The 11,577-nt window shown below is 43.6% G+C and overlaps 1 protein-coding gene across 3 annotated transcripts; it reads left to right on the plus strand.

Annotated features, from left to right (window-relative positions):
* The first annotated feature begins 415 nt into the window (after positions 1–415).
* LOC143104551 (sulfide:quinone oxidoreductase, mitochondrial-like) lies at positions 416–9,185 on the plus strand. 3 transcript variants are annotated; one of them, XM_076268653.1, is made up of 10 exons: positions 416–568; positions 1,100–1,311; positions 1,592–1,762; positions 2,032–2,085; positions 2,593–2,787; positions 2,969–3,178; positions 3,415–3,598; positions 5,275–5,342; positions 5,618–5,796; positions 8,303–9,185. In XM_076268653.1, the coding sequence occupies exons 2-10, from the start codon at positions 1,102–1,104 to the stop codon at positions 8,358–8,360; spliced, it is 1,329 nt and encodes a 442-aa protein (XP_076124768.1). In that variant the 5' UTR covers positions 416–568; positions 1,100–1,101; the 3' UTR covers positions 8,361–9,185. The 3 variants fall into 3 exon arrangements, with proteins under 3 accessions (XP_076124768.1, XP_076124784.1, XP_076124775.1); XM_076268669.1 differs by having other exon boundaries at positions 447–564; XM_076268660.1 differs by lacking the exon at positions 416–568 and adding an exon at positions 633–737.
* The last annotated feature ends 2,392 nt before the right edge of the window (positions 9,186–11,577 follow it).

The raw sequence follows: 11,577 nt of genomic DNA on the forward strand, positions 1-11,577 counted from the left end.
AAGACAGTTCTGCAAGGCACAACGTAACTTAAGCAAGACAATGCTGGATAAACAAAAACATGTTTTACAGCAGAATAATATTGGCCAGACGTCGCCCTACATTCAGCGTTGTAAGTTAATAACCCACTTTCTACAAGCCACGTGTCTTCCTAACATCCCGACATTGAAATTGTATTTTCCAACGAAACAAATAAAGACAAAAAATAGCTTTGTTCGTGATCTGTCTAGAATCTTTGATACCACTAGCCAACTTCCGCAATACAGTGCCACAAGATAGTACGCGACTTCCGCAAGACAGTGCCGCGAGACACTACGCAACATCCGCAAGACAGAGGACAGGACAAAAGTACGGTACAGTACAGTTTCGGCTCTAACCGCCTCTCACTCAAGAGCAAAAACTGTAGCCTACTGTACTGTTGATAGGCTTTTCCCTGCTTGTCTGCCTGCCAAACCGGATATTACTCCACAGAAGTGTCGTAAGGAGCAAGCTAGATAGCTCTACCAGAGCCCGTTTACGTTTAGTAGACTGGCTCTACGTTCAATCGGCAGAAGGCAACGTGGGAGGTAGGTAGGCTATTCTGTTAAACATGCTTAACAAGTTGCTGTTTATTATTAGCCTACATGGCTGAACACTTATATCGCCATAGCATGTTGATGTCGCCGTGCAGTGGGTAACTTAAGACTTTTTAGATAACGTCTGGCTACGCACTTTACACATCAGCAGACGTTTGTGTGAGGTGAGTCACTGACGGTTTGGTGTTTAATCTTCACCGTTAAGGTGACCGTGCCAGAGCGTGGTTGTAATATGGTTTTGACTCCAACTCAAACAATAAGAGTAATTTAATGTTGTGATCATGCTAAGTCACCATGACACATTAGTGGAGGCTACAGAAAAGCTGTCAACAAGACCTAAGAAGTCGGACAGTTCTGTCAGTGAAAATAATGGGAAGGTCGTAATTGGCTTAACATTCAAATACGATGAAAATGCTTGATTACATTTGTCTCCCAGGCTACTGCATGAAGTCTGAGGTAGTATGATATTAGTATTCTTCTCATAGAGGTGCAGAGTTAATGCACCTAGTTGTTCCCCGTTTCCCAGCCATGACAGCGTCTGCTCTACGCGCACAAATGCCCTGGAGGCGGAGTTGCCATTGGATGAGCTACCAGTGCTTCCACACCACCCACCGAACAGACTCCAAGGAGCATGTGAAGGTTCTGGTGCTCGGGGGAGGGAGTGGAGGTATCACAATGGGCGCCCGCATGAAGCGGAAAGTTGGAGCCGAGAATGTTGCCATAGTGGAGCCAAGTGAGGTAATCGGGGGTAAACCCTTATCTATCCTTACTAAGTATAGATGGACGATTTGCGTTTTGTCTGTGTCTTGTTGGAAAATAGAAGAATGAAGGCCATTATAACTTGCCAAGTGTACAGAAAAGGGAGACCAGACCAGACAGGAGCTTGCAGCTATTCGGATATCGGAAGCGCGCGCATGCCAGTAATGGTGCTGGTGCCAACTGTCATGGCGTAATGTTTACTCACTGTGCTTCCCGCTGGCTGTCATTACACAATTTACTGAAAATTGAATGTTTGTAGATGCATTACTACCAGCCCATATGGACACTGGTGGGTGCTGGAGCTAAGAGCGTGGAGTCGTCTGGTCGGCCAACGTCTAGTGTCATCCCCTCTGGGGTGAAGTGGGTCAAATCCAGAGTGATGGAGGTTAACCCAGACAACAACTCTGTTCGCACAGACTGTGGGAAAGAGGTAGGTGGGTTACAGCTGAAAACATTATTTTGCCTTCAGGTCAAGGCTTAGTTTGGTGCCTGATAGCCTTTTACTCTGTGCTATCTGTGTTTTTTGGACAACCATGCTTTCCAGTCAGTAAATCAAAACCCTATTAAATGCCTCATATTGTTTTAAATATTATTTGGTACTGAAATAACCCCCCACCCCACCACTGTTATGTATGTAATGTCTGTAATGTGAATGTAAAGATGTCTGAGATGCTGACGGCTGTTTCTTAACCGTTGCAGATTTCCTATGAGTATCTCATTGTGGCCCTCGGACTCCAGCTCCACTATGAGAGGGTAATGCTCCTAAACAACACAGGAAGCACCCGACACTCGCTACACACACATCTCAGAGAAATGGCTGTGTGATTTACATATTCTTAATGTTTACAGTGAAGACAGACACAAAGTGAATCCCAACAAATCCACAGTGAATTCTGACCTGTGTAATATGTTGTAATACTTGCATTTCATATTGTGTATGCACACTCAGTTGTGTATAGTCCAAACATACTCTGTGATAAACTGATTAAACCTAGCACTGCAAACCATCCTCAGGAAGGAAGAGGCCAAAAAACTGACATGGAAGTAGGGTGTTTCAAGAGAGAAAGAGCAGGATATGACAAGTAAATGATTTGTACTTGTTTGCTCATGAGTGGGTTTAGTAAAGGAGTATATCATCAAACAACACTCTAATACAAATGCATAGAAATGAAAATGACCACGACAATGACGGCCCCCATGAGGTCTCATTCCAACAAATCCGGCCCACTGCCTGATATGAGTTTGATACCCCTGCCGTAGATTAAAGGTCTTCCAGAGGGGTTTGAACACCCCAAGATTGGTTCCAACTACTCAGTGAAGACCGTGCAGAAGACCTGGAAAGCCCTGCAAGACTTCAAGGAGGGAAACGCTATCTTCACCTTCCCCAACACACCAGTGAAGTGTGCTGGAGCTCCACAGAAAATCATGTACCTGTCTGATGCATTCCTGAGAAAGGTTGGGACAACTACTATTGTACCACAGTGTGTCAATCAGACAGCTCATGTTCATTATTGCACAAAGTGTACATTTGAATCATTTTGGCAGAGGAAGAAAGGACCTGAAGAAGAGGGATCTTAATGGCATGTTTCAGGAGTAACTGGATTGAGTGACATGTTGAGAATTTTCTCTCTTTCAGACTGGGAAGCGGTCAAATGCAAACATCATATACAACACGTCTCTACCCGTTTTGTTTGGGATCAAGAAATACGCAGACTCTCTGTGGGAGATTGTCAAGTCTCGAGACCTGAATATAAATCTCCGACAGAACCTTATCGAAGTCAGGGCAGACAAGCAGGAAGCTGTGTTTGAGAACCTGGACAAACCTGGAGAGACTAAAGTGTTTGAGGTAATTACTTAAGTTTGTCTATTTTAAGGCGTTTGTGAACAATATTACAACAGCAACATATAATGCAACTGGAATTTGCCTTGAATTGGCTGTAATGACCTCTGCCTATAGTGACCGCTGGCTGTAATGACCTCTGCCTTTAGTGACCTCTGCCTTTAGTGACCACTGGCTGTAATGATATCTAGCTTTAGTGACCTCTGGCTGTAATGGCTGTGTGCTCCTGGTTGTGTCCCCAGTATGAGATGCTGCATGTGACCCCCCCAATGGGCCCCCCTGATGTCTTGAAGGGATCTCCGTTGGCCGACGAGGCCGGATGGCTCAACCTCAACAAGGAGACACTTCAGCACAACGTCTACCCCAACGTGTTTGGCATCGGAGACTGCACCAGCCTGCCCACTGCAAAAACAGCGGCTGCTGTGGGTGAGTGAAGTAAGCCGGGACCAGGCCACATGCCAACAGAACAGTTCTAGTCTCATTAGTGCTTCCTCTAGCAAGATGGAATGCAGGCTTGGTACAACACAGTTTAGTTGTAGTTATCTTTGCCATAAATAATATCATCTTCAGTTACAATGTAGAATCACAAAAACATGTTAAAGAATCAACTCTCTCCAAAATGAGTTTATTCAATTGGCTTTACAGAGGGTGACGTAAGATACTATGATGCATTATTATGTATATATTATTTATTATTAGTTTATTATTATTATGATTAATGATTTATTAGAATGAGTTATTTTAAACTTTAAAGATGAGGGGGGTAATGAGAGAGGACTAAGAAGTGTCTAATTAGAATCTTTATAATCCCTTTTCTGAGTGGCGTAATCTCCATGCGTCTCCCAAGGGTGCTCTAATTGGCAGCATTATGTGTGAGAATGGAGAAAGGGATGTTCGACCAGTGGGACTGAATGAAAAATGCAAGGATTTTACACTTTTCCAGTTAATCTAAAGAAATTGTACTGGTTTTGAGACGAGACCTACATTGTGATATTTTCCAGGCAGTGCTGTGTGTCTATAGTCACTAGCGCTTTCAGATATAACCTCCAGAGTATATGCGGAGGTTTGTCAAACGGAGGTCCTACCCTTCGGATGATTCAGATATGATGCTAACCTGCGGACCTTATACTGACCTTATACGGACCTATGTGTGAACGACATAAACGCACATTACAGAATCTCCGTGTGGTTGTCGAGTGAGGGGTATGGGCTTGTAGAGTTCACAAGAGGCGAGATATGACGCAGAATATATGCGGCCGCTGTCACAGCTGCTGTTTGTTTACAAAGTGTATGCATTATGTAGGCTAAAGAAAAATCTATTGTGCGTAGGCTAATACTTGAAGTAGTCACGTAAGTGCGCACTTGAAATTGACCTACAGTATTTGTATGTGTGCTTCGAATAAACACATTTATCTGTTTTCAACGTTATGTAGCAGAATTACTTGGCTATGGAACCCCAAATCTGGTTTGCGTTGGAGAGAGCATGCACGGACTTTATGGTACCAGCCAATTCAGTAGGCTAACTCAAGACTTCAAGGCCATCATATACAACGTTTTTAAGCAACAAACAAAATACTAACATAACAGTGAGGTGGTTCGTTTTTTCATGGTTTATTTTTCCAAAAGCATCCTCTCCCCATGTGTCTAATGCATTTACGTAAGGAGTTTGGAACAAAGTTGGGTTTTCTTCATTTTCATTTTCTCTAGGCATATTTATGCTCAACAAATATCAGCGAGCTCAGCAGTGAGGTCATGAGAAGGCTATCAATGAACAGAAAACCGACCGTGTAGGCTTCTGCCTTTTCAGCGCCTTCTGCTGATGATTTGATCTTTTGAATTCCTGTGGCCTTGCGATGCAGTTGTAGGCTACATCAACGTGTCTCTTGGCCTTCCCTTCATGTGTTCTATCACAATGCTGTCTGCCCTCATGGACGGTTATGTCGTTCAGATATACAGCCCCACCGTTTAACATCCGCAGAATCTCCGGTCTTACACGTATGTCTGAAAGCGCTTACTGTGTAGCAGTACTGCCAGTGATGTGAGCTGGGAAGAGGCTGTGAGATCTGCTTTCAGACTCTTTAGGTGTTTGACCTGTTTTACAGCTGCACAGTCCAGCGTACTCGACCGGACAATCACCAGAATAATGAAGAAGAATAAGCCTGATAAAAAGGTTAGATGAATTTCATGAAAATTATCAAATTTTACTTTCGCCTACAGTTCCAATCAATACCCCAAGGGGGCAGTAAACCTCTGTCTTTAAGAAATAGGTTTTTAAAATTGCAGTATGATTTTTAACCATGAAGTGGAATCAGAGGAATATTCTTCTGTTTGCCTTTTTGAAACATTAGGTATTGTTTATGTTCTTGGTTACTGCACCTCAGTTTCACTCCACTGACATATTATGTCAGAAAATGTAACCTCTATCTCCCTGCTCTGTGTTGGTAGTACGATGGCTACACCTCCTGTCCTCTGGTGACCAGCTACAACACGGTCATCCTGGCTGAGTTTGACTACAATGGCCAGCCTCTGGAGACCTTTCCCCTGGACCAGAGCAAGGAGAGGAGGACCATGTACTACATGAAGGCTGACGTCATGCCCCACCTCTACTGGCACGGCCTGCTCAAGTGAGTACACCGACCACGGCCTTCACAGCAACACGGGGCCGGAGGACAAACATCTTCATGGTGACCTCGTATGAAACACGTTAAAGGAAGCGCAAAACTGTTAATTGGTACCTTAAATTCAATGCAGGTGTAACCAGCTGGTAGCCAGGTAGCCAGCTGGTCTGTAGTTGTTCATTATGTACATTGGTAAACCTCCCTCCCGATGCCTTAAGAGTCGTGCTAGTAAGCGAGTTAGCAGCCTAGGCTTCTTAGCCCGATTGCTAGCATGCTTGACTTCCGATCCGAGGTGCTGCTGTTTGCGGGTTACAGTCCGGGTGTGTGCAGGGCTGAGCCGCACGGCTCAACACAACACAGGTTACACGGGACCGACATCCAACCTTAATAGACAATTATTGTGGCATTACATTCTTGTATTGTACAATACTACCCTTATGTGACTGGGGTTGCAACGATATACATGTCTGTGGTGTACTGTGGTATAAAGGTCCATGATATCCCAGTACTGTGGTGTACTGTGGTATAAAAGCCTATGGTTATTATACCATGTACATTTGCTTAAAGGCTCCTATGCAAAATTTTCAAGTTAATAAAACAGTTTAGAAATCATAGTGATGGTTAAATGACCTCTTGTGGTGAGAAATCATAGTGATGGTTAAATGTCTTGTTGTGGTGAAAAATCATTGTGATAGTTAAATGAACTGTTGTGGTGAGAATGGTGGCTTTCCCGACTCCCCCTACCGTCTCGTAGCGGAAAACAAGCCTTGCAAGATCTGCACTAGTGTCCCAGCAGTGTCTGAATCAGGAAGTCCCTCAAACACCGGTTAGCCATACCGGCTAACTATAAGATGGCTTCATTTTTTAGATGTTTATCATGGCAGAGCCAGCGAAAAGACCAGAGACTGTTGTGAAGTATGCACCCCAAATCTGTAGGGGGAGCTCCGGAGAGAAAAATGGGACAACAAAAGTGAGAAAAGTGAGACGTAGAATCTGTTTTGTCCTTCCTCATGGAGGCTCCACCAGCTGATGCTGAATCTCTACATCAGCTGATGTAGAATCTCTTTTTTATTCATTCATTTGAATCACTCTTTTATCCAAAGTGACTTACATATTTCAATTATTACAAGGCCCAGTCTCCCCGGAGCAACTCAGGGTAAAGTGCCTTGCTCAAGGGCACAACAGTGGCACCCATAACTTTTTCTGGCTACTGCATGCTAGCCCAGCTCCTTAACCACTACGCTACTGCATGCTAGCCCAGCTCCTTAACCACTACACTACTGCATGCTAGCCCAGCTCCTTAACCATAGACATATGTCCTTAACCACTACGCTACTGCATGCTAGCCCAGCTCCTTAACCACCACGCTACTGCATGCTAGCCCAGCTCCTTAAAGGAGAATTCCGGTGTGATATTGACCTAAAGTGTGTTGAAACATGATACCGAGTGTGAACGTATGTCTCATAGCTCATCTCGGCTTGTCCCCTGCACTCAGAAATCTGGCGCTAGTTAGCCGATGCTACAAACAGTTTTTCAATGGGGGTACCTCGGGCATCGGCCTAGCCATGCAAACAAATCACTGTTTTACACTATTTACGAGGCTCAAAGTAGCTCCATACTTAATTAATAGACTTCCGAGGGCCTTGACATTTAAAACGAGACATTGAGAACTTTGGGTTGAACACAATGCACACTGGGATGAACGCAATGCTTGCTGGTTAGAAATCCTGTCTGACTTCTGTCAGCCGGGGAGGGACTTACCACCGTGACACCATGTCACACCTCACGTTTGACCTTAAAATATCGTGGGAGTCTTAGCCTGCAGACAGATCTTGCAGTTGCCTTCCACGAGCTGCACGAGCTAAAACACGCCTTCATGACGTCAGTTCAAAGACGTGATAGGGCCATTTGCGGTACAAACTGTTATTTGAACTATACTAACTACGTTATGAATTGCATCCATACATCAGCAGCCTTTTAACTGCGTTAGTGTTACAATTGCAAGGGAACGAACGTCTTAAAGTGACAGGCACTCAATTAGACCTATACACTACTGAACTTTATTGAATGCTACCTCTGACTAAGAATGCATTACTTTGCACTTGTATAGTCTTTTATTTTGGAATTTTAAGAGCAATAAACATAAATTGCAATGTTAAGGAATTCATGTTTTTTTCATTCAGATATATAAATCAACATGTATAAATTGCTATTAGTCAATTAATGGGGAGATAATCGAATCGAAATCGAATCGGACTGAAAAAATGAATCGTTAGATTAATCGATGCATCGAAAAAATAATCGCTAGATTAATCGTTTAAAAAATAATTGTTTATCCCAGCCCTATCAAGAGCACTTCAGCCGTGCCTACTGGTAGGGGTTCGAACCGGCAACCCTCCGGTTACAAGTCCGAAGCGCTAACCAGTAGGCCACAGCTGCCCCCGTAAAATGAAAGCTCCCGAAACCCCTGTCATGAAGGCTCCATCAGCTGAATCTGTTGTTTGCTTCTCAGGGGTCTGTGGGGAGGACCGGGCCCATATCGCACCATCATGCACTTGGGGATGAAATAGAGTCCAGAGACCACGAGGATGTCTTCACCCTCTGAATGTCTTCATGCTCTGGATGTCTTCACCCTCTGAACGTCTTCATATCTTGAAGTCTTCACCCTCTGGCACTGGACCCAAATGTCTCCAATTCAAGTGCATTCACTTTAGCCATTGAGTACATAGCTGGATACATATTATTTTGTTACCAGTTCAAAGAGAATTTTATACCCCTGCATTATATCATGTTTTAGTGCTTGTTGCAATACTGTTAATAATGTTATGACATGCCAGATGTGCAAGATGAGAAGAAAAATGAATATCCTACTGGAGTAGCTCCCAATATTTAATTAGACTAAAAAAACGGCAACTTTTCAATCCATTAGGGTCTTCTTCAAGCCAGGTGTGTCCTGGTCACTTTATTATGAGAGGGTGGTCACAGAGTGGTGGTCAGCTGCTTGGAGAGACGTGGCGCTAGTCCAGGACGTGTGAAATCACACTAAAGGACAATCACTGAAATCCGCCTCGCCACCCACCTTTCCTCACCTACTTTTGATTTGGAGGTTTTCAGAACCAACCCCCCCACCCACCCCCATTCGCATCAACTCTAAATGAACATGTCTAATGTTACTGCATCCTGTGGCACTGGGAAGAACCACTGATCATGTAATATGCAATGCAATGCTTATTTAACATTAGACTGATGGCCAGTTTTTGAAGCTGCTTTTAGCTGCTTGTCTTTGATCAGTCATATTTCAGAGGTCAGAAAAAATGCTGTTCAAGTTTGAGAGAAATCAACTCCCAACATTAACACAGATTGTTTAAAAAAAAATAAAATCACTTTCAAAAACACTTACTGATTTTTTTATAAATAAAAGAGAAGAAAGAAAACTGCTTCAATTGACCCTCAAATTAGCCTCCAGAGGCCTTGCCCTGTAATCCCACTGGGAGATTTGAAGTGTTCCACTCTGAATGAATGGTTTTGGAATTTGCTGTTTGAAGAATGAAATCTATTCTATAGGTTAAGGTCTGGTCTCCAATACTTTCCAACATTCAGACATTGGATGGAAGGTCAGGCCAACAGCCCTCTTCAGACCCTTCATGAGCATCATATCTCTCTCCTGTTCGAAACCCCATCCTTCTTAGTACTTCCCCTCTGTCAAACAATAGGACTGGCAAGTCCACCCAGTATCCTGTACAACACTAATAAAGCTGGGAAACTCTGCTCTGAGCTGAAGGGTCATTATGTTACCAAATGAAAGAGTAGTTTACATTTAGTCATTTAGCTGACGCTTGTATCCAAAGCGACTTAAAAAAAGGGAAACAATCAAGGTACAGTGTGACAAGGACGTGTTAGTGCAGCAGTAAGTGGCCTACTATAGAGTCACTAAGATCGTCCTCTCTGTCCTGAAGGAGTCCAAGCGGTCATGGCAGTCAACCAAGGCTACTGCCTCCTGTGCATTGGGATCACAGACTGTATAAAATAGGTTGGGATTTATGTAGCAATATATTCAAATACATAGGAAGTTGTCCATGTGTTGGGTGTTCAAAAGTAGCCTATTCCATTAATTTTGTAACGTCGGCGCAAAATACAGTGTTGGCGTTCTCCCGCGCAGGGCATCCTGGGATACAAGAGCGAACATTTGGGGGGTTTATGTCTGTATTTATTACCGCCGCGCAACGAAGCGGCGGTCATATAGGTTTAGTCAGATTTTATTTATTTATTTATTTTTTTCGCATGCCCAAATTTCCGTCAATGATTCCCGGGACACTGAAAGACCAGGGTACACGAAACTTGGTGGGCATGTAACCCCACATGGATAGCATGGAACCATCGTTTTGATCTGTAGCCCCCCCGCTGGACTGGACACCCCGAAAGGAGGGTAGGGCAGACACAGTTTTCTGTGAATATCTCGAGAACCGTAGGGTTTAGGAGGACCATTTTTTTTTTGTATGTTGATCTCAAGGGGCCATGTCAACCCATTCCATAACCACTCATTTCATGTATAGCGCCACCTAGTTAAACACAAAAAAGTAAAACTGATGTGTTGTAATCGCAGGTATCTGTGACCTAACATAGTCAAAACTGCACGAACGTGGACGTGGACGTGTAGGATCATTATGACACCCTCTGTATGCACGCCAAGTTTCGTGGAATTCCGTTCATGGGGGGCCACACAATAAATTAATTTATGTTACTATACACCAACTGGCCTGTAGGTGGCCGGAGACAGTTTTCTGTGAATATCTCGAGAACCGTTGGGCTTAGGAGGTCCACCGTTTTTATGTATGTTGGTCTTAAGGGGGCATGTCAACCCATCTCATTACCACTTATTTCATGTATAGCGCCACCTAGTTAAAAATTAAAAAGCAAAAAATTAGGTGTTTTCATCACAATATCTCTGGCTGACAAGGTCAAAACTGCACGAAATTAAAAGTGTAGGATCATTATGACACCCTCCGAATGCATGCCAAGTTTTGTGTACTTTCGTTCATGGGGGGCCTTACAATAAAATAATGTATGTGTACATTTAGTGACGTACACCAACAAGGATTCCCGGGACACTGAAAGACCGGGGTACACAAAACTTGGTGGGCATGTAACCCCACATGGATAGCATGGAACCGTCGTTTTTCGTTTTGATCTGTAGCCCCCCCGCTGGACTGGACCCCCCGAAAGGAGGGTAGGGCAGACACAGTTCTCTGTGAATATCTTGAGAACTGTAGGGACTAGGATGACCATTTTTATCCGTATGTTTGCCTCCAGGTGTCATGTTAACCCATTTCATGTGCACACATGTGCACAAACAGATACACACACACACACACACACATACATTCATAGTAATCATACGTATGACACATACTCACACAGTAGACATATGTACGCTTGCATGCACAGGCACATACGCAGGCACACACACAAGCACGCACACACACACACACACACACACACACCCACACACATAACAGAAACATGTACATGCACACAATTCAAGAATTTCTCAGAATTATGAACAGGCAAGATGGAGGTGGGGTTGTATAAAATTAATTTTACATGTGAAATCTATGAACTAATCATGTTTTGGTACTTGTTGTCTAGCAGATATCAGTGAGAATTGAGTGTGGATAATGCAATTTAGTGAGACAGTTAGAATCATATAGGCCTTTCAGCGTGATTTATTTTTATGGAAAAAATGTGCTGGACTGGGCGGCGGTCATATTTTGTACCGCTCTGCGGTAC

This window comes from Alosa pseudoharengus, unplaced genomic scaffold (genome assembly GCF_046254945.1).
Source record: "Alosa pseudoharengus isolate Yale_2024_CS ecotype anadromous, Long Island Sound unplaced genomic scaffold, YU_APseudo_1.1 YU_APseudo_1.1_scf_10, whole genome shotgun sequence".
NCBI lineage: Eukaryota > Metazoa > Chordata > Actinopteri > Clupeiformes > Clupeidae > Alosa > Alosa pseudoharengus.